Here is a 23,508-nt window from a genome sequence, read left to right as displayed (position 1 = left end):
ACCATAGGCGCTGCTATGCAGCCTACACCCACAAGAAGACTCTGAGTCGTTTTGAGGGAGAGGAGAGTGGTGGCCTTGCCAGCAATGTTGACGCAGAGGAGGTGGGTGACGCAGATGCCTGTGAGGATGAACCTCCCAAGAAACGTGTTATGACACGAAGCAAAGTGACAACCATCGACATCACTCTGTGTATAATATGTCAACAAAAAACAAAACAAAAAAGAACCGGAAAGCTGAACCGCTTACCCTCTGTTCAGAATTCCGTGCTGGCGAAAGCCTGATCCGTGCGGCAAATGCACGTGGAGATGAAGCAGGCCAGCGGATTTTACTTACCGTCCAGGAGGGCAGTCCCGATTGTGTAGCATCGGACATATGCTACCATTTCTGCTGCTACCGTAACTACACTCATTCTAGCACGGTGGCAGCACTGGAGGCAAAGAAGACGACGGCAGTTGCAGACGACAATGTGTACGATAGAGCTTTTGAGTGGCTAGCTGTATGCATGGAGAAGGAGCTCTTCAGTGAGACAGAAATACGAGCGATGCGTATGGACAGCCTGACGTCCAAGTACAGCGCCAAGCTGGCAGAGCTCGGAGCTGCAAGTCAATACCGACGTTGGCTGCTGAAGAAGCGCCTGTTGGAGCATTTTGGAAAACGCATCAACTTCGTCCGTCCTGGTCCATTGTCACCCGAGAGCGTTGTAAGCAGCTCCTTGACAGAATCACAACTGCTACAAGTAGTTGGTGCAGCAGTAGCCAAGGCTGAGGCAGCCCAGCAGTGCGCCGACGAATATGCTGGAGATGATATGGCGGATGAAGATGCACCTCCAGCTATTGATAGCAGCTGCAAGGTACATGCCTTCCACACAGCCATGGCTCTGAACAACGCCATCCGTGATCAGCAGCCCACAATACCCACCATGCCACATGCCAGTGATATCGTAAATGAGAATGCGCCAGTGCCAGACATCCTCTACAATGTGCTTGCCATGACCATTGTCGGCCCTGAGAAGTGTGACATTGGTGACCTGACGGACTCCCGTGTCCATGTCCCTGCCGACATCCATTGCAAGATTTTGGCAATTGCTGAGGATATTGTGTATGCTGCAACTCGTGGATCTATTCTGACACCAAAGCACGTAGCTTTGGCGCTTACTGTCCACCACCACACGAGGAGCAAGCACATGGTGGATCTTCTCAACCAGTTCGGCCATGGCATATCGTATTCAAAGCTGCGAGAAGTAGAAACCGGGTATTCTCTCGAAGTAGCAGGAAGTTCCGCAGCCAGCAGTGTTGTAGTACCCCGTGGCATTTCCCAGCATGGAGGTGATGTTCATTTCTGCTGGGACAATAACGACCTCAACGAGGAAACTCTGAGTGGCCAAGGGACGACACACTGCACCAACGGCATTGTGCTCCAGCACTCGCTGCCCTTCCAGGACGATCCGTGTCCACCAGAAAGTACGAGCCGTGCCGAGCCAGGTAACCAACGCCGACCGCGAAGTGTTGCCCCACCTGCAGTTCCGAGCCTAGAATACAACTGCGGTGCGAGACCAAGACCTCCTCCAATGGCCCATCCAGTTCCTGATGCACAAGGCTCGATTGACCCATTTCTCACTGTGGCATCGATTGACCTGATTTGGTTCTTGTTGCGCGCAGACCAGACGGTATCACCGAAGTTTGGTAGACCTGATGACGAGTCACAACTGGTACCCGCATGGTCCGGCTTCAATGCTGAACTGAACCAGTCAACCGCGCCAGGGACACCAACAACAGTCGGTTACCTGCCGATCATCCCAGCATCGCCTACAGCCATGAGCACAGTTTATGAGCTTGTTGTCCGGTCCCTCCGCACATCGAAGAAGCTGAATCAGCCACATTGTATCATCACCGCCGACCAAGCAGTTTATGCCAAAGCTGTGGAAGTTTGCTGGAAAAATGCTGAGCTGAAGGATGTAGTCCTCCGCATGGGTGCATTCCATACGTCGTGTGCCTTCCTTGCTGTTCTTGGGAAGAGGTTTGGCAGTGCTGGCTTGGAAGACCTCCTCGTCGAGTCAGGCCTAGTTGGCAGCAATGCGTGCAAGCAGGTGATGGCCGGCAAGCATTACAACCGCGGTGTTCGCCTCCATAAGCTTGCCTTTGAGTGTCTGCTGGGAGTGAACTGGAAGCTGTACGAGGACAGCATTGAAGGTGAGGGGACAGAAACATAGGAGTTGTGCTGCAAACTTTCTTTATTGCATTCCATCTGTGCACACTAGACGAAGTGAAGTAGTTTGAGAAATGGTGCCTGTTGTTCTCACTCCAGTGGTCTGCATGTAGCACTTTGTGTTCTAATTTTCTGACCTATGTACATGTGCGTGTGTGTTCATGTATTGAAGGTGGAGGAGACACGGTGTCAAGCGATCTTGAAGGAACTTTGTCAGCATTGCGCACATCTGGTATATTTGATGGTGCTGAGTCAGTAACCAGTTCATCCAGCTACCAGAAACTTGAGCAAGGGTACCGAAAGCATGTTCAGCTGCAACGCACCAGCCCAGCATCACCCATGGCCCAGTTTTGGCTAACATACCTCGACATGGTTGGCCTGCTGCTTCAATTCATCCGAGCTACGCGAACAGGGAACTGGTCGCTACATCTGGCATGCATAGAGAACATGTTGCCATGGTTCTTTGCATACGATCGACAGAACTACTCCAGGTGAGATGCTTGGGCCCTTCATTAAGTTATCAGCTGTGTGACCGACGCAATTAAAACATTTCGCTTCAAATACGAATCATTCAGTTCTCCTAAATTGAGTTCTCATTACATTGTGCTTCACAGGTACCTGTCGCTGTATTGGCAATAAATGCGTCAACTGCCTGCTACCAACCCTCCTGCCCACAAAGCCCTATCAGGAGGTTGCTTCTCTGTTGCAAGGTCTACGAACAGCTTCTCGAAGGTGGCTGTTGATCAGTGCATTGAACAGACCATCAACCGGCAAAGCAAGTCACATGGAGGACTCATTGGCTTCAGCCGCAACCCAGGTAAGGGCAAAAATTCGTAACAACTGACCAAACTTCAAATTATCCAATAGAACATACATGTACACTGATGGGGAGATACTTCCTGATGATCCCACATGCAAGATCAAACAGTAAGCAACCAATGTACACTATGCAAACACAGTGCTGCCCACCTGCATCACGAATAGGAAATGATTCGACTCTAATGTGATCCTGAACAGTTGTGGATTACGTGTACATGATGATGTATTTCTCCTTCCCTTTTCTGTATAATTGTCCTATAAAGGAACTGTTCACCGCTGGGTGCTCACAGCTCACGAGCGAGCGGCTGTTGCAAGTGCATGTAACGACCTCGTCACAGCGGAGGACTATGATGGCACAGCACGTCCACACAAGGACAACACAGACAGCAGAATGAAACGGGATCAAAGCGACTATGGGAAGCTCGAAAAGCGGTTGGCAGAGTTCAGCCATCCGTTCCTTGGTGAAGATTTGATCAGCCTCTCCAGTGGGAAAGTCTGTTCTGCTCAAGCAACCTCCGATCTCCTATCCAGTCACACGCAGGGAAAGAGTGCAATGAGCAAGTTCGTGGCAGACCGCTTGGAGAGTCAGGTAAGACGGTTATGATTTTGCAGCACACCATGTTAAAAGTCTTGACGTGTGGATATATGATAGGATGCATGTTTTGGTGACATACTTTGTTACCAAACACATTGAAATCAAAAGTGACGCTGTAGGGGATGTTATAATTCCGTTCTGTACTCCGTAATCCATGCACTACGTTCTAAGTTGTCAACCCATTTGTGTGTGTGTGCATGCGTGACTTGTTTCTTCCTACAGGCAGTTGATTTCTTCACACCGATATCACGGCTGAACCTGAAGACGTTCTCGGAAACCAAATCTGCAGCAAAGAAGTCTTCCAAGACAACAGCGATCGTGGCAGATAGGAGCTTATTCGGCCGGCTACTAGTTATGGCTCAATCAAGGTCATTCGACTTGAAGGAACTCTTCCAGCATGAGCTTGGACCAGTCCCATGGGCCCTGGCCAACGCAGACGGATCCCTTGTGAAGACTCCAAAGAGTAAGCTGCTGCTTGCTCTTGAGAAGAAAGTTGACCCACTGGAGTCAGTTCCGCGTGGTCCCGCCGTTATGGTCGACGCGATGGCATTACTGCAGAGCTACACATCTGCGCCACCGACATTCGGACAGCTCAGCGAACAAGTCTTCAAGCAGCTAGTCTCCTACCTTCCAGCTACTCCTCCAGCACGAGTTGACTTCGTAGCAGATCAATACCACACTGCGTCGATTAAGTCGTGCGAGCGCTCAAAGCGAACGGCCTCAACTGAGCCCCTGCGAGTGGCAGTACAACGTCCAGACCAGGCTATTCCTACTCAGTGGAAGCGGTTCATGGCAAGCGGAGCGAATAAGGCCGGCCTAATCCAGTTCTTCGCTGACCATTGGAGTTCTACACCGGAGCTCAAGGCAACATTGGGTGTCAGTCGCAGTGTATTCATAACCGTGGGACAGCAGTGCTACGTGTTGCAAGAAGAAGAAGGGAAATCGACACTTTCATGGCACCAGGTGTCCAGGTTAGTATTATAAAAGACAAACAGTACAATGTCATGTTTATTGCGACTTTGACTATTGTCAAGCAAGTGGTATAAAACATTTGCTGCATATTGGTCCCACAAGTACAAGTAGGATATTGCTGATGGATTGAATTCAGTGATGAAAATCACATAATCTGGCAGAGCCATGTTATCGTTCTCTGAATGCCCGGGAAATCATTTTGCTCTTTTTACAATTTTGATCATGTTCACAGGTTGACCAGCAATCATGAGGAAGCAGACACCCGGCTGATCCTTCATGCCGCTGATGCTGTGCAGCAAGGATTCCCAGATATTGTCATTCGGTCGCCAGACACGGATGTAGCCGTGATTGCCATTGGCTCCGCTAGCAGCATTCCCGGTCGGCTCATATTCCAGACTGGCACGCAGCAACGGAGGCGGTTCATCGACCTTACCCAGCTGTCACAGAAGCTGGGCCCCCTGGTTTCGTCTGCAATTGTTGGACTGCATGCTCTTACTGGGTGTGACAGTGTCAGTTCCTTTTCTGGGAAGGGAAAGACTGCTCCGCTGAAGCTGCTCCTGTCAAGCACGCGAATGGCAGAGGCACTGGCGACACTGGGTGTCAATGCTACATCGGATGACCAGCTGCTTTCTGAATGTGAGTGGTTTGCGTGTGCCTTGTATGGCAATCCTGGCCAGCAAGACATCAACAGCCTGCGCTACCAAAAGTTCTGTGCGGCCACATCCTGTGCTCCGCACAAACTACCGCCCTCACGCGACGCTCTCCATCAACATGTGGCCAGGGCTAACTACCAGGCCCACATTTGGCGGAGCGCCACCACTGCGATGCCAGAAGTACCGAGTCCAGTGGGCCATGGCTGGCAGTCGGAGACTGACGGCACGCTTTCCATCTCCTGGATGCTGCAGCGCGTCGCTCCTGCTGACATACTAAAACTGGTGAGCTGTGGGTGCAAGACAAGGCACTGCGTAAGTCAGCACTGTTCGTGCAAGAAGGCGTCCTTGGCTTGCACGGACATCTGCTCGTGCTGCTCATGCGCCAATCCGTTTGGGGCCGTACTCGAACAGAACGACAGCTCCGGTGCCGCAGATGTGGGAACAACTGCATGTGAAGGCGACCAAAACAGTGAGAGCGAGGAAAGTACTGGTGCTGACGACTTTGAAGAGTCTGACTCCAGCTCAGATTCTGATGAGGATCCAGATCAGGAGTTTGACGACTCGCTGTAGACACTGGCAACTGCACCGTCCTCCCCTGGTCCAAGCCACCCATTGTGTTTGTGAATTATGGCTATGGCTGTCAACACACCTAACCTGTTCACACATTGTATATAAACTGCTTGTACATAGCTTGGCTTCTAAAGCGATGACGCTATCATCCTACATTTTATTCCAATTTACATATTAAACTGGGCATATTGTCCATGAATTGCACAGCACTGGACATGTCTTCCTTACTACAGTTGTAGTATTTATTTATTTCATTTTCGATTGAGTAGTGACTACAATGCGTTTATATCACTAGTCTTCTCTAACTCTAATTTAATCGAGTGCTATTGAAGGTGTGTGTGCCTGAGAGAGAAGCAGGGAAAGGGTCCAAGCTTACCTTTGCAGAATGATAGGTAAGGTGTCCCTCGTATCGATCGTATCAACGAAATTCCAATCAAGAAAACATTTCAGATCACTCGCGAAGCGGCGTCAAACTACACGACACGACGGGTAGTTTGTTGGCTGCCATTGCGAGTGGGTAGTGGAAGGACCAAACGATATCTAGGCTAGGCTTACGAAGTCCCTGTGCTTTACTTCTACAAGAGCGAGAGTAAACTTCTTGACCAAGAATATGATCAACAACAAAGTGAAGTCGCCGACCAGATCAGACACTCGCTTTGAGTTTTCAAATTTGACTGCATTTGGTTGTCATGTGCGTACTCTACGCAACTCAGAATCGGCCCGAGACGAAAGGTGAGCAGTTCAAGTGACCGACGAAGCTGAACTAAAATTGCCTCTCGCGGAGCTCCTTCCCCGATCTAGACGGGCCAACAACTACCATTCGACTCCACAACAGGTACTCTCTCCACCTGTACAGTTCGATTTTACTCGGATTCTAGTGGCAGACCACTTTCAGATTTAGACACTTTTTTTTGTCCTGGATCCCCGACTATATATTTGCACGCTCACTTCGAAGTGAGCGTGCAAATATAGGTTATTTGCACGCTCGCTAGCGCTTCGAAGTGAGCGTGCAGATATAGGTTATTTGCACGCTCACTCGCCGGGGTGCAATATCGCACTGCAGTGCATCCACATACTCATCTGGTCATTGGCTGGCGGTGTACTGGGGAATATTGCGAGTCGCTCCGCCAAGCAGTCGCTGCTGACTTGCTGCAGCACACCAAATAATAATTGGTCGAGGACGCTGTCGCGGAAGCGAATGTGGACCCGGCTTGCGTCCGCCAAGCCAACTTCACAAGCTCCGTGAGAGTCGAGACAGCAGACGCCCAAGTATTGGAGAAGACTGTCGACAGCCGATTTGAGAAACTGTCCGACGCCGCCATCGACAGCCTCGTTTCTGAGCAGAAAAACAAAAACACAGAGCCGGCAACTGACAAATGGCTCCGCTTATTCGACGAGTATTGTAAAGACACAGGACGTCGCTGTGACCTGAGTACGGTTACGGCAAGCGACCTAGCTTTAATACATTCTGCGACATGCATACGTCGAATTCCGTCCGAAGAAAGCTGGAGTGAAGTTCTACTCTGCATCAAGCTTGCTCGGTTTCCGTTCCGCAATACATCGCAAGCTAGTCGAGTTGAAGCGGCCCATGAACGTCCACAGTGACCCAGCGTTCAAGGGCGCAAACATTGCATTGAAGGCTTTCCTTATGATGCCAAAGAAAGCGGGAGAAGTCAAAGCGGTGGAGCACAAACACCCCATCAACGACGACGACATGAGCAAGCTGTCCCGCTACTTCCAGGATCTCCCGTGTATAGACAGCAGCTGCTGGAAAGAAGTGTTCCTCTAAAAATGAACGCGACTGGTTGTGCTGTGTTGTATGACTGTGAAATGATAACAGGGTTGCATGCAGCATGCTAGGGTTGCACCAGACTGTGTCAAGTGTATGTGGTGACAGACTGTGTGGTGGCAGGGGTGCGATAAATGTATTACTGCACTCGGACGCGTGCAATACCGGCGTCGATATCTGCACTTACGGCTTCGCCGTTCGTGCAGATATCGGCCGGTATTGCACTGGTCCTTGTGCAGTAATACATACATACTGCGCCTGTCACCGGCGAGAACATGACTGCATGTGCAGCCGTGCATGCAGTCTCAAGTGCAACCTGCATGCGCTACTAGTATTTTAGTACTAGTAATACAGTTGGCCGGGCCCCGTCGTGCAGCGCAGCGGTCGTGTGGTGTCGATCTTGTCGACGTCGAGTCTCGATCGCGGGCGGGCGTAGATCCACAGCAGTACGAAAATGGTACCTGAAATTTTTGACTTACGGGGATCGCCATGGCAAATAATAGACATAAAACTGTACACGTTCGGGCTCTCCGCCTTCTCCGTGAAATTATAATACCGTAAAAGAAAACTAGAGGGGAAAAAAGAAGCAACAATGAGGAATAGGAACTGATTTAGGAACCACTTGCAGTCAGTTACACAGTGCAGCGGGCCTCGGCAACGGCCAAGGTAGCAGATGCATCCGCCACATCGCTGACGCGCAGGGGGCGTCGCCGAGCACCACGCAAACAAACCATGCTGGAGCGAACCAGAGCAAAGCCAAGTCGGCAGCGAATCCACGCCATTACACGGTTGTACGGCTCCTTCGTCTTGTCGGACAGGAGCCCGGCAATCCGCTTATAGCAGGCTGTTGCCGACTTGCCCATGCCGCCTGTTGAGGAGAGAACGAGAGGTGAAAAAGTTGCATGTTCGATCTCTCGAACACGCTCCTCATAGCAGCGGCGTTTCTCCCGTTCGTGGCGCTGGTAGCAGGAGGGTACTGAGGTGGAGCGATTTGAAGCCGCGAAAGGGTTAAAAACCCGTACGTCGAAGACAGTGCGGTCAAAACGCCCACCCCAGACACCACTCGCTGCTATATCCAGCCTAGCCCGGGACGGTCCGTTATGGCAGAGCGGTAGCGGAATGCTTCCCCAGTTACCGGCTGCAGGTGTGGTTCAGTGGTGACGTTGTTGGCGACCCGTTTGAGGAGACCAGCCGTAACATCTCGCACCTCGTTGTGCCTCAGTGAGGGAAACCCACCCAGAGAGCACGACAAGGCGTGGGCGACGGTGAACGATGCACCACACGGGCAGATCGATGGAAGGTGGGTTGGCGGCCAGCCATAGCGGAGCGCAAGGCCATCCCGGAACTCACCCTTCGAGAGGGCAAAGCCATGGGCCTTCAGGGGTCTACAGGTCAGCCAAGCCGACGCACCCTTCTCCGCCGCCAGACCGACACAGAGCTGGATATCAGTGTTCTGCGTCAGGATGAACTCTTTGGCTGCTTGGGCCATTGAAGTGCGGGTACGACTTGCCACCTCCCTCTTAGTGGACCGTACCAGGTCCAGCACATGGCCAATCTGGGTGTCCTGGTCCAGAATCTTGCGGACGAGCGCCGAGGTTATCGCTGCCGATGCCCGGAACTGGTCGCCCAAGGTGGTGGGGTCGACTAAGCCGAGGCCTCCTTCACGGCATGGGAAAGCAAGGACCCTTCGCTCACGTGAGTTTACTGGCTTACCGCACAGGGCAGGAATGAGGACATTGGTGATGGTGTCTTCCAGAGGGCCAAGATTTTCAGCAGCACACTCCATGACTCTGCACAGGAAGGACCAGCGATGCTTCAGGCCTTGCGTGAATGCTGCATAGGCAGCCTGTGGCTGGGTTTCGGCAATCTTGGCCAAGGACACGATCTCGTCTTTCCACCCGTTTGCCTTCTGGGAAACATAGCTCTGGACGAACTCCGTCGATCCGAGTGCAGCACCTAGTATTATGGTTGACCCAAGAGTTGGGGGATTATGTACTCTTCAATCTCCACACATCTTGCCATAGTATACTTGTCCTAATTTTGTAAAACCTGGCTGAATTTCCTTTTCCTGTTCTTGGCCTTTTCTGCAGCTGGCTTCAAATGTGGCAAAGGAGGCACGGGTCAGACAATGCAAGATGTACTGTTGTTTTCACGATATCTACAACTACAGTATGTGCGGAAGACACCAAAAAGTGAGGGTGCCAGTTTCCAATGAATAATTATAGGTTACTGGTTATAGGCGATTCACACGACAGGCAAATCCACGTTTGTCAGGTGCCCGCAGGAAGTGAAACGCGAGGCTGCAGTTCACACGGCCGCGGGTGGCGGCCAGAGCTCCCGCGAGTATCCGGTGAGTATACGGCGTTACTTTGGTGATTTGGAATGAGTACCCAAAGACAAAGGCCAAACAACCAGGGTTCAAGACTACCGTACGATAGTACGACCTCACAGCCTCATAACTGTAAAAGTGCCCGCAGATGAGTGCATCCGCGGGCAAAAAGGCCATGGACACTTTTGATTCCCGCGGGCAAATTTTGTTCACTCGCAGGAATATCTCCATGGTGACTTTCCTGTAAACGTGGATTTGCCTGTCGTGCCCGACAGGTTAGCCTGAGGGCCGTAGGCCCGAGGGCTACCCTGAAGGGCACAAACAAGCCATAAGACCCTCCCTGCCATGCACTAACTATTTTAGAACGAGGTTACATGCATTATCTCACTTCCATTATTCTTGGGTAACATTATATTGGGTAGTTTTGTGGTTTGTGTGCAGAGAGACTTGGTGTGGTATGAAAGAATATTTTCTTCTGGTAAGTTATGGTAACTCAGCACCACTTAGGACTACTAAAAGTAGAATAGAAGCAAATGAAATGTTGGTCTCTAGTTGCGAGCTTCATTCTTATTCAAAGCTTGTGGAGCTATTTAGGGGCTTTGAGAGCCCCTTGTCGATACCTCTCAGGACTTTGATCTTCGGTTTTTATAGATTTCCGCAAGCTGTTGACAAAGGCAATTCGTTTAGATGGGTCCGTTTTTTTGAAATGTTGACGTAGGTACGCGTTTCTCGAGCTCCGTAGTTTTGAGTGGATTTTCCGACTTCAACGTGCCTCTCCCGCAAACCAGCCGATGCAGGGTGCCACTTGTTGCCGGTGCAACGGCAACGGCACCTGCGTTCGGTGCGAATGCATGAAGGAGGGCCGAGAGTGTCGGAATTGTCTCCCTTCGAAGAAGAACAAGTGCCGAAACAGCTCCCCGACTTCCCAACCGTCTTCTCAACCAACGGCCACAGCTACCGTACCCGCTGTTGGTGATACGGTGCCAGACCATACTATCAGCAGGACGTCGACGAGCTCCGACAACAGAGCAACCACAGCTACGACACTAGACTCCGTACCCGTACCAAATGTCTCGAATGTGGAGGTATATTATGGCACCGCAGGCCGCGCACCTGAGGGCCTTTCTGGAAGCCTTACTCGATCGGATAGAGGGAATCTGAGCACCCTGGGAATAGGCTGGGATGCGAGCAGTTTTTAGTACTCCCGGGTCCAAAATCTCACCACCAGGCCGGGCTGATCAAAACGTCTGCCGGGTCTGCAGCCTACAAACGTGGATCTGCCAACACTGTGCTGTCGACGACATGTCCCGCAAGGCACCTTGCGTGAAAGCAAGGAACGCTTTTTTGTAGAAAGGAAGCTTCTTCTCCAAAATTTAAAAAAAATTGAAAATTATTCCTTCTGAAAATATCATCGCGCTCTTGACCTCGAAGCTGACTGCTGAATGCGATTAGGAAAGAAGATTCCTGAAGATGCACCAGACTGATTCTGGCAAGCCGTCTGTCGTCTGGATATGCACTGTTGTACGTTATGGTCAGCAATCTTCTTCGTTCGTCCTTTCGTTTTCCTGACCACGATGATGACAAGCAGCTCTCATGCTCAGGTTAGTGCTACTTGTATGTCTGGGCACACAACACATCTGAGATGCACCCACTGACGTTATCGAACTGAAGAATGCAGCAAGGGTTCCTCGGATTCTCTTGATTTCGGAACAAATTTCCTTCACTTTCACCCTCTCAGTCTCTTCCCCATGTGCCCTCCATGCATGCACAATGGAGCTTGCATTTCAAATGTTTTTTTTACTTTGGCAGTGCGTTCGATAACGTTAGGACAGTCTAAGTTAGGTGTTCTTCTCTTCAGGCTTATTGGGCCTGTAAAATTTCTAAAAAATAGCTTCCAAAATGTAATCATTGCGGCTAAACGCAGGTCCCTATTATTATGAATACTGTTCTACTGGGCAATGATGTTTGCACCAATCTACACTCTATGCTGTCACAGCACCCACAACTGATCCTCTCTCTCTCTCTCTCTGATCACTATTGATAAAGCTAATCTTTAAATCGCTGTTGCACAGGATCTCAGGTGCGAAGAAGCGATGAATCGATACATGGCATTGTGAATAAAAGAAGAACAAATTCACAGTGCACGTGAGACTCGGTTAGAAAGACTGCGTTTCCGCGTTCGTAAGAACGCCACACGTACACCCCGGGGATCATGATAAAGAAAATATGTCGTGAAAATGACTGAAAAAAATGAAAATATTTTTCTGTATTTGTGCGGAAAATCACTCCTTGTTCGCACTACAGAATTTGGGCAAATGGTACAGAAAATCGAAGAGGATCAATCAGCTGTGTAGAAGCATTGCAAGTGTAAGCTGAGCGATGAATAGTCTTGTACAGTGGTCCCTCTATAATCCGGCACCATTTGTGCCACGAAAATCTGCTGGATTAGGGAGGGTGCTGGATTAACAAATCTGATTTACTGCTGCAATGTGCATGAAGAGGACATTTTGGCTACTGAAAATTGTGCTGGTTTATCGAGGGTGCTGGATTATAAAGTGCCGGATTAGAGAGGGACGACTGTACCAAAGTGAGTGCATGCCGTACCACGACAACATGTACATGTAGCACAAAAAATAATGTCGTGAGTGCAAGTCACACATGTTTTACACTACCAAATGCAGCCTACGACATGCATGTGCGTGTCAAAAAACTTTATAGTGCAAGTATGCATGCAATGTACACGGCAGTACGCAAAACACTGCAAGATACGGAAAATCAGAAGTCTGAGTACGCAAAACAGACTCAATTGGTGGGCAGCTCTGTACTGGCCTGTACGGAGGGAGTGAATCTCAATGTGTGCAATGCATGGACTTCGGCCGACAGTGAAAACTATGCAAGTCGTGTAGGTTTGTAGGATGAACGTCAGTCCTTTTAGACAAGCGCCTTAGTGAAGTAGCCCACCGAAAGAAGAGTACTTGACACCGCAAAGTGGAGTCTGCGCATACAACAGTGAGGGGGTAAAATTAGCTATGACTGATTCTGCATGTGTGTCACATTACACTAGCAGATAGGCACACGTGTTGTTCCAAAAAGATGCTTACGTCAGTGTCTGAATATGTCATGTACCAGGTAATATTGTTGCGAGGATCTCACGGTGAGAGTCAGACTTGGATATGGTATCAATTAGGGGTGAAACGATTACACTTTTCAACTATCGGTTAACCTACCCTTGTATCGATTCGATTATCGATTATGATTATTGATTACTGCGTCCTAGAAATTGTCTCGCCAGACCAGCACAAAGCATGCCGTGTTGAAATATACACATATACATGTACATACACACGTGCAGATAAACCGCGTACTCTACGCAATGCAGTGGCACATCACGTGCAGGTGCAGACAGTCAGTTTTTTTTTCACAGCCCTACCGGAAAACATATGGACAACAAAAAGAAACGAGGAAAAGGACAAAGTACAGTATCTAGTAGTGCTGTACATGACATCTTTTGATTCTTGCAGACGTTTCTTTTTTTTAGAATCGCGTAATCGAAACAGACAGCTTAATCGAAATCGTTTCCTTGTAATGATCGATTAGACGGATAACCGATATAATCGTTTCAGCCCTAGTATCAATAGATTATCAATATCATACATCACCACCCAAATTATAATAGCCAAAGGGCCCGTTTGTGTGGTGGTGTATGATTTCGTGAGCAAGATGAAGTGGCTACAGGTGTGTTTTATATAACACCCTAAGAAAAGATCATCAATACTGGGGAAAGTGATTCTGGTAGCATGTTGTATCCAGTGTGGCATGACAGAGACTCCCTCGATTTAGGCTAAGGCCTGTGGAGAATCCATGAATCAATGAATACAATACATACAGGCATCGCAACCTTCGGATTATATGCACTTTTGCTTGCCTCCTGGAGTGTGGTTGTACCTTGGTTCAGTAGACTTTGTTTTTCGAATTTGTTTCTATAACATTAGGTTTCTTTGTGTTGCTGCTATGTCTTTTCATGTGTTTTACAGGATTGCCATCTGTTGATGAATACCACTCTGAGGCACTCTCACGAGCGAAGGTGTTTGAGAATCCATGTCGGAATGATGGTCGTGTTGGCCTAAAGGTGCATTACATTGCGGATGCTCGCCACCTCCACCCTGGAACATGTTCAATTTCTGTTTCTCGTATGGAAGGACCGAACAGGTTGTTTTCCTGCCTCAGTGGACCACTCAAGACTGAACAGCACTGATGGAAGAAGATTTGCCGTGAATCTCGTTCACATAATCAGCCTGTTTAATTGCTGTACTGAGGTGACTGCTTCATAACAATGACCATGCAGCATTAATTTTTGCATAGTACTTTAGTGCCCCTAAAATTGGAGAATATCGAATTTCTCTGCTAGCATTGTGATTCTTTTGTGAATAAACATCACTACTCTTTTTGAGTAGCATAGCAATGACAGAGTTGGTTTGATGTATGACAAAAATGGAGCTGCTTTTTAAACCTGTACTATAATCAGTACCGCCGGAAGCAGTTTTTGATCGGTCGATCTGATCTGGTAGTTTCATGGCCTTTTATACTTTGTGTGTGATATGGCGGGTACACACGTCCTCCAGAGCAGGAAACATTTGTTGGTGGCGAACAAGTTGGTCCGGTGATAACCCGACCAACCAGACCGGTTCCGGTGGGCCTGATAATTGTGGGGTTCATGCGCAGCTCAAGTACTTAGCATGGTTTTGGACATGTCCTCAGTTGAAACCGACTTCACCCAAGCGTTCTCTGAGGGGACCGAGGTCTACTCTATCAGTTCATGTATTCTGTGAAGTGACATGACCATTCGTGGGGACCTTGCTCATAACTGCAAAAGTCCTTGTCTGATTTTTCCGCATCAATTGAACGTTGTACATGTGCATGTAGTGAAAGCCACATGCAAAAGGCTGTTCCATGGCACCATGCCACCAAGCTCTGGGTTCATTGGCTGAAAATATTCTTCGGCATAGTAAAGTCGTGCGCCCAAGAGCGTGGAAGCCTAGAATATCCAGCCTGGAATACTAAGAACACCACAGCCCAAATTTAAGAATTGTGGTGCTGGGTTTGTGCTGTTGTAAAACACGGGGATTGTTATTGATTGTCATGTTGTACATGTATTTGAGCTTTACCACTACATACACGTCTGTCTATACACAATACTCGATCTGCGGACAGCATGCTGTTTCGCTCATCAATGCAGCACAGAGAAAATGAGGCAGATGAATGTCCTGCTAGAGAGCATCGAATATAGGTATAGAATCATGCCTTGCAGATCTCGTTACGGCCCCTTCGATGCATGCATGTTTGAACATTAGATGGCTGTGTAGCTTCAGTTATCTCAGAATATTTATTTATCCAGCAGCAACAACGTTGGGCACCGATTAACTGACACACAACTATTCACTATAATGAGTATGCGTTGGAACACTTTACCCCGAGTCATACTATAGCAGTGAATGCCATGCATGGGTTTACCTCACAAACTGAATTTCATAATTTGACATCCAAATCACAGAAGAGTGAGTGGTGTTCCAAACTCACTCCATGTCCTGCGAGCTCCAGTAGAATACTTTAATAGAATACTTCTTATAGCACGTTCTTAGAAACAAATCGTATAGGTTTGAGGCTGTCAACCCAGAAATTTGTGATTTCACAGCCATAGATGTTACCAGTCAGGTCACTGTATACAGTAGGTATGCAGAAGAAAATAATAGTAACTCTTTGTGGAAGAGCTGTGCCAAAACGTGTACAGTACAGTAAATTAATAAAAAGTGAGAAAAGCAGTGACAAGGCTGTGCATGATGTAGATCCACCAGTTAGTACAGTGTACTAGTGAAACTGTTGGTGTAGTACCGGTATACCACTATAATGATGGCATGGCCCATGCCACTACAATCTATTTGCAGTGGGCCGCAGTAGGGCAGTGCAATAGAAAGCAATTCAGTAGCTGTGTGCAATGTGAACATCTATGACATGCAAGTAAACTGCCATACAGCACAATCGATTACTCTCAGCCCACATAAGTATAATGTAGGCCAATCAGTAGTATAGATACATAGAGCACACTCTGCATCATACATAGTCAGCACCAAATCTATACTGTCGATGTACTTTGCAATGATGAAATGATGGCAAGCGTGCTTGATTCATCATAACACTGCCTTGAACTTGGTTGGAAGTTAGTTGTAAGTTCAGTGGTAGGGGTAAGCAGAGCTGCTCCAGCTTTCAGAATCCTGCATGAAAAAGGCAGAAAGCAAACCATTGCCTTTGGGTTATCCGTCATAATAAAATAAAAATAATAAATGTAGGTATAATAGTAGTAAGGGGCCGTCCGTAAATATCGATGTTTTTTTAGAGACGATATTGGTGCTTCTCTCCCTTGACCCCCCTCCCTCCCCCCAGAAGACGCACATGTACATCTAGATCATGGAATCAATATTTTTGGATGCTCATGAAGTGCCCAGGAATGCAGCAGGATGTTGAGGGTCCGGTGTAGGCGTGAAAATCCCGCCGCACTCACGCAATAGCTGCATCGCCTGGGGGGAGCGAACCGGGTTGGCGCTCCAGTGCTCACAGCCATCGTGTACTGGTGTAGACAAAGCGGCTACGCTCGGGCTTGAATTTTTTCAAATCCTTGTTCAGACAGTGAAGACTGGAAACTCTTGTGGAGTTCGTCCGTGTTTGTTCGCACTGCCTCTACGTCTTGAAAAAGGTCTCCTGCAGGCATCGTTCGGCCGATTTCCACAATCAATAGCTCATTCTTTTGCTCTTGAAATTCGCCATGGGCGTACAGCTTCCAATTTTTGATTTTGTTCTTGTGTCGCGAGTTTTAGCTCCGCGAACGGAAGCTGGTTTCACATTTCTTGTATAGCCATTTAGACGTCCGCGTGCAGGGATCGGCGAAACTAACGTGTTACTTCAGATATTTACATCGATATTTTTCTGATGCTCGAAAAGACGCACATGGCTCAAACCCCCTCCCCCCCAGACGCACCAATATCGTCTCTAAAAAAACATCGATATTTACGGACGGCCCCTAAGCTGACGTAAAGAGCCTGTCTTTCAATCCAATAATTCTATCCACTGCATGGACAGACCTGGTGCTTCATTCACCTCTGTTTCTTGCTTTCTCAGAAAACCTACTTCTTCCTTCTGCCATCTAGCCCATGACATACATTTTCTTTACGCCTTTTGAGCCGTGGTCGACTTTCGCCCCTCCTGTTTGATTGGCAATTGCAGTCAACCTGGGGAATACTGACCCTCGAATGTGAATGAAAAAAGTGTCGCTATTGGTGTATTGTTGTTACTCGTGAGGTTGGAAGTATGCAATCAAATGGTCACTAGATCTGAAGATTGTTACTTGCGAGTTGTTTTGTAAACCCGAGGTACATTATTCACAAGTTGGATTGTACATGCTATGGGATGTAGAATAACTAACCAAACAAGAATGGTGTAACACTGATTGAGTCCATTTCCAATTGGATGAACCTAGAGCGCATGATCCATTCCAGAAAGGCGACTTCAGTGAGTCTTGAATTGTCAGCAGCATCATACTTCCATTGAGCTTTTTTCTTTCTTTTTCGAAACGACCCTCTCTTTTCAATTCGAACGAAGGTCAACATACGATTACGGCAGGCATCCATGCACTGATCTTCACTGTATACATGTGCATGTATACTGTACTGTAGTCTGTACAGTCAACTAGTCGTGGTCCACTTGGCTTACGGTAAGTGTCACTACAAGTGCATAGTAGCCCCCCCCCCCCCGGGAGTGCGTGTGAACAGGAACTGTGAACTGGTAAAAGAATTATTCGACACCTTCGTTCGTTTCGATGGAGGTTCATTTGGCAAATTGAGGCCTTCGTTTCACCCCTAGCCCCAGGAGCAAAATTTTCACTCCTTGGCTGCCTGTTTGAGCCGTCCTTGTGGAAGGGTTGATTTATGCATGCCCGCATATACATGTAGACCTTATTCGATAAACGTCACGATCACGTGAACCGGGGACCAGGGAGCGGCAAGAGACCTGCACTCAGTGCACCGAGGACTCGTCGTGGGAACATAGGAACAGAAAAATACCAGTATTTCACTACTCCCTTGTACGAACTGGGCCTTTCTTGCCACTTGTTTCACGTACGCGTGCCCCAGCTTACGACAAATCCCTGGAGGCGAGTCCAAAAATCACGTATGTATCTACATATACAATGTAACCGTAACTCTACCAATGTTGCGGACGATGACCCCCCCCCCCCCCGGCATACAGAAAGTTGCTATGTCCTGGCCCTCATACAGCATTGCGGAGGCACTGAATCACTTCTGCGAAAAGGACTAGCCGAAAGTGGCACAACAAATTTCTATTCCCAGAAAAGCGGTGTTCCAGCCGAGTTTATCTTCTAATTAAATGGTTTTCTCGGTTGGGATTTCATACCTGACAACAAGAGTAGATAAACAAGAGTGTGCAACTCCGGATCTCTCCTGCACAATCTGCAGATACAAAACCGCCCACGGCGGAATTTTTTGTTTACGTCACCTTTTTTCAGAGAAACGCGGATTCTGCCGCAGAGCAGTGTGAGAGCACGTGCTGGGCACCGACCTTGCAGCTTGTACGTACGTGTAAAGCCCAGCCAAGTGCACAAGGGAAAACTCTCCAAAAGGCTCGCAGCGCGTGCGTCGTCGAAAAGATTACGTCAACAAAAAATTCCGCCGTGGGCCAACCCATCCGCGAGTTGCACATTCTTGTTTATCTACTCTTGCTAACAACCATCCCGACATTGAGGGCGGTAATAGGCACCCAAAAGAGCATTAGTTCCATGCATCACCGCGAGGTATATTTGTATACATTTTCATGCCTAGGTATTTCATTCGATCTCAGGTTTGCAAAGGTTGGCAGGTATGGGATTTGTAGAGTGACCAGTTCTGACTATTGCCACCTGCTGCGCAGAAGTGTCATTCCTACATCCTGGCTGCAAACATACCTCCCCCCCCCCCCCACACACACACCACCACCAACAATGTTGGATCCTATTTACAGGACCTCACTCTGTATGAAAGTGTAGCAGAGGCACTGCCAAAGTATAAAAACAACATTTGAAATGCAAGCTCCACTGTGCATGCATGGAGGGCATGGGGAAGAGACTGAGAGGGTGAAAGTGAAGGAAATTTGTTCCAAAATCAAGAGAATCCGAGGAACCCTTGCTGCATTCTTCAGTTCGATAACGTCAGTGGGTGCATCTCAGACATACAAGTAGCACTAACCTGAGCATGAGAGCTGCTTGTCATCATCGTGGTCAGGAAAACGAAAGGACGAACGAAGAAGATTGCTGACCATAACGAACAACAGTGCATATCCAGACGACAGACGGCTTGCCAGAATCAGTCTGGTGCATCTTCAGGAATCTTCTTTCCTAATCGCATTCAGCAGTCAGCTTCGAGGTCAAGAGCGCGATGATATTTTCAGAAGGAATAATTTTCAATTTTTTTAAATTTTGGGGAAGAAGCTTCCTTTCTAAAAAAAGCGTTCCTTGCTTTCACGCAAGATGCCTTGCGGGACATGTCGTCGACAGCACAGTGTCGGCAGATCCACGTTTGTAGGCTGCAGACCCGGCAGACGTTTTGATCAGCCCGGCCTGGTGGTGAGATTTTGGACCCGGGAGTACTAAAAACTGCTCGCATCCCAGGGTGCTCAGTTTCGCTCTATCCGATCGAGTAAGGCTTCCAGAAAGGCCCTCAGGTGCGCGGCCTGCGGTGCCATAATATACCTCGAATGTGCACAAGCCAGCACTGGCAGCAGTCACCGAGAGTGCAGCCGCAGTACTCACCACCACCCTACTTGCAGAGTGCAGAGACGGTCACGGACCACCTCGCACAGCCCGGTCGAGCTCGTCTCCCGGTACCCGCACTGGCAGTAGAGAGGTTAAGTTACACGTTTTTTGCCCTTTTTCAAAACGCGGTGCAAATCTCACGTTACGTGTAATTTTTAGAGGTTAAGTTACACGTGCGACCTGACGTGAAATTGTGCCTGGCAGGATTCGGGTTTAGTTCGCACAAATATCAAATCTTCCAACAATCTTGATAAATCTCGATAAAATTCCGGAAACTCACACAAATTCGGTCTGGATAACCAAGCGAAACTTCCAAAAACTCACGTCATGAACTTACGTGCGGGACAGTCAACTCACGTAAAACACGTCAAATTTTACGTGAGTTTTTTCACTTTTTGACGTAAAAGTTCACGGACGTAAGACTTTTACGTGAAACTTAACCTCTCTATTAGCTCCGTAGTACCCGTACATGTGCAGGTGCCGAACTCGCCTGACACCATGTACCAATGGGGCTGTTAAGTGATGACGTCACAGTTCCTTCGATACGCATAACAACGATCCCACTGGGGACAAACAAAAGTAGCGTCGTCTCCACCGACCCAGTTGTCAGTGGCAACATAAAGGAATCGTGTACATTTCTTCGTTTCTTCTTTGCTGTTTTCAGTGAGTGTTTTGTTTTCTCTTTGTCCTTGATCTCGACGATGTTGTCGTGCTCATTACCTTACTGAGACGTCTCTTGTGACTGTAGCCAGTGTCACGGAGGTTTTTATTGGCGTGACAAGGTAGATCGCCGAGATCGAGCGTGAAAAACGCCCTGCATTAGTAGCTCCTGTGGAATGTTTTCTGAGTTGGCGTATCCATGGTCAACAAAACAAAGGTGCAAGACAGCATGAGAGATCGTGTAAACGATGTGAACTCCAAAAGGTAAGCTCCTGAACAAGTGGAAAGATATGGGTATTTACAAACTCTCAGTCTCTCTTCATCCATCGATTGCCGCTATGCATTGCATTTTGTCTTCACAGATAATCTGGCCAAATTTATTGTAACTCAGAGAGAGTGCAATCGTGCTTGGGGCCCATCCCAATGTCATCACATGGCTGTGGTGACTAGTGTATATCTGGGAGAATTTTTCCTCGACTGATACGGAGTGCAGGTGGATCGATTATGAGAAATGCGAACATGTGAAGTAAGTAATTCGTTGTGTCGAAGAAATGTGCAATAAAATAAAATTTACTTTACACTCAAACATACACTGTAGATGTACATGTAACATCATGATAATGATTCCATCTTCATTATCCCGCAACTGGTACACCATACGCACCGAATACATGGTGTGTGCGCGCGCGCGATGCACACACTCTCATGCGTGGCCGAGTCGGCCAGATGAACAAACCATGCATTTACACGAGGTGTCCGTAATGTCATTGGAACGCTGTACTTTATGACTTTATTCCAAAAGAGTATGTCTTGCCCCTGACGAATGGAGTTGTGTCTGTGCTCAGTGGGTATCGGGCTATGACGCAACACTGCAATCAGCGCTGCAATTAAAAGAGCACTGCATAGATTATTTTGACTAACTTCCTTTGCGTTTACTTGGTTGAGCCCGTGGTTTCATTTCTGTGTTCTGTCATGATTGGCCTCTGGAAATAATCAGAGTGGATGTCATTTTGCCATATATGTGTGCCTTGTGCGACAGGTTCAAGGCTAGATGCACTTCACATTCGGCGTGCGATCTCAGCGTCTGGGACCTGATGAAGTCTTGGTTGGATGATTATTCAAGCCTGATACTACTCGACACACCAATGTTCATGTCAATGTAATTTTTCAGACCTGCACTATTTACTTGTTGATGCTTACTTTGGTGTTAGCGTGTTTCCCCCGGATTGTTTCTATCATCATGATCGTGTGCTCTTGGGCTGAGCGAGCACATGCACAAGTGTGCAGCTATAACCCTGTGTATCTTTGATTACACTTTGTTCTGCAATCCATGTACCTTGTAACATTATGTGCTTGCACTGCTTTGTCTGGCCTGCGTATTTCAGGACTATTCAGTGCATTAGACCCAGGTTTGTTTGGTTGCCGGATGATCTCTTGTTGCGTCGCTCTGTATTTGTATTCATCAATTTTTGGGCTTGAGAATTGAGCTGTTGTGTGGTTCCCAATATGAAAACATCATGCTGGTGCTCTGTGTTTCGATTATCGACTGTCGGAGCAGTCATGCATTTATTAGCAGAACGGTCAATACTGTAGTCTTTTCACGTGTTCGTCTTTTTTTGTGTTTTCGCCGGAGGTATTAGCGGTAACGTTGCACACAGAACAGCAGTGTTGCATCACTGGACGACCCTGCCTCTGCATCTGACTTAATTTCCCCAGGATCTGGTGCAGTTACACCAGACAGCCACTTTCTGTAAACATGCAAACAGCAAAAGAAGAGATCCCGCAAATCAGGAAAAACCATTATGGAAAATATAGAATAGATCATACAACATTCAATAATCTGGAGTAATTACAGTGAGACAAACACTTCAAACAGTGCTCTCTCTCTCTGTCTCCATCCTTCCCAAAATACCCTATGACAATTCCCTAGAATTATTTTATTTTATATTCTTAGGACATCATTCTGAACATAATAAATTCTTCCATGGGTCTTCAATCACCACGGAGGGCGAAAATATATCTAAGTCATGCAGTTTACGGGAGGTGCGAGCTGTCATGGATATAGAGGCTGATATTGTGCCAGCGTGAGGGCAGAGACAGAAAGAAGACACTGATTTCTTGAACAACTCACCTATATATAATCGAATCCACAAGGAGCGCTCATACTTTGATCCATCAGGACGCGAAACATCTTCAAAGCACTCTCAAACACGGAGTTTTACTGTGGGTAGCCAAGTTCACAGCCATCATGAAGGCACTCGACGACTACAGGAGTTTTGTAGAGGAAAGAACAAGGAGTAAAGAGCGACAACAATCGCTTGAAGAAAAAGCAAAGAAAAACTGCTGTCTCTTCAGTCATTTAGATGCTGTTGCCCTTGACATCTGGTTCCATCCAGAGGACGCGACTTTTGTTTGTCCCCAGTGCTCTCCGTTGCTATGCGTATCGAAGGAGCCGTGACGTCACACTTAACAGCCCCATGACAGTGCTGATGTCGATGTCGAACCTGCCAGCCAAGTGCGTGAGCCAGCGGACGTGGAGTGTGCCGATGGTGCCATGATGAATGCCTGCGGGATTGCTGTGGCGGAGCGCAGGGCAGCAAGCAGTGCGGCGGCGCCGAATCCGGACGTTACAGATCAGGAGTTGCACTCGGCTAGTAATACACCGGTCCAAATCGCTGACCCTGACACCATCACCGACAGCCAGGCAACGCACCTATTGGCCACACTGGATGCCGGTGAAAGCCAACCCTCTAGCACTCCCAACTTCGACACAGACGCAACAGCCACTGGGGGCCCAGCTGGATCTGCAGACGGTGCAGAGGTCCCCGACCTACCAGTCTTCCCATCACTGGACCGCACCGCATTCCGACTTGGAGAACTGACCGGGGAAGACTCTGTGACAGCCATCGTTGAGGCGTATGCGGTTGTCGTCCACTTCCGCCCCAACCTGTTCCCAGTTCCCCAGGGCACCGTCGGTCGCTCGTTCATCTCCCAGCTGAGTGCCTTCTTCCACAGCTTTGGCAGTGCCTCGGCCTCAGAAGATGTCGCACTCAAGGCGGCGAC

At 48.2% G+C, this 23,508-nt stretch overlaps 2 protein-coding genes and 1 long non-coding RNA gene across 3 annotated transcripts; all 3 read left to right on the top strand.

Annotated features, from left to right (window-relative positions):
• The first annotated feature begins 181 nt into the window (after nucleotides 1-181).
• On the top strand, nucleotides 182-2,734 carry LOC135821094 (uncharacterized). Its single transcript, XM_065334159.1, has 2 exons — nucleotides 182-2,189; nucleotides 2,378-2,734. The coding sequence occupies exons 1-2, from the start codon at nucleotides 197-199 to the stop codon at nucleotides 2,698-2,700; spliced, it is 2,316 nt and encodes a 771-aa protein (XP_065190231.1). The 5' UTR covers nucleotides 182-196; the 3' UTR covers nucleotides 2,701-2,734.
• A 631-nt stretch (nucleotides 2,735-3,365) lies between these two features.
• LOC135821093 (uncharacterized) lies at nucleotides 3,366-6,105 on the top strand. Its single transcript, XM_065334157.1, has 2 exons — nucleotides 3,366-3,613; nucleotides 3,842-6,105. Exons 1-2 carry the CDS (start codon nucleotides 3,416-3,418, stop codon nucleotides 4,601-4,603), a joined length of 960 nt encoding a protein of 319 aa, XP_065190229.1. The 5' UTR covers nucleotides 3,366-3,415; the 3' UTR covers nucleotides 4,604-6,105.
• Nucleotides 6,106-20,429: 14,324 nt separating this feature from the next.
• On the top strand, nucleotides 20,430-21,611 carry LOC135821940 (uncharacterized). The gene is made up of 3 exons (XR_010554431.1): nucleotides 20,430-20,709; nucleotides 20,808-20,971; nucleotides 21,485-21,611. It is a non-coding gene; the product is annotated as an uncharacterized LOC135821940 (long non-coding RNA).
• Nucleotides 21,612-23,508: the final 1,897 nt, after the last annotated feature.

Source organism: Sycon ciliatum, chromosome 7 (genome assembly GCF_964019385.1).
Source record: "Sycon ciliatum chromosome 7, ocSycCili1.1, whole genome shotgun sequence".
NCBI lineage: Eukaryota > Metazoa > Porifera > Calcarea > Leucosolenida > Sycettidae > Sycon > Sycon ciliatum.
The sequence above is the reverse complement of the archived record's forward strand: the minus strand, read 5'-3'. Positions and strand labels throughout refer to the sequence as shown.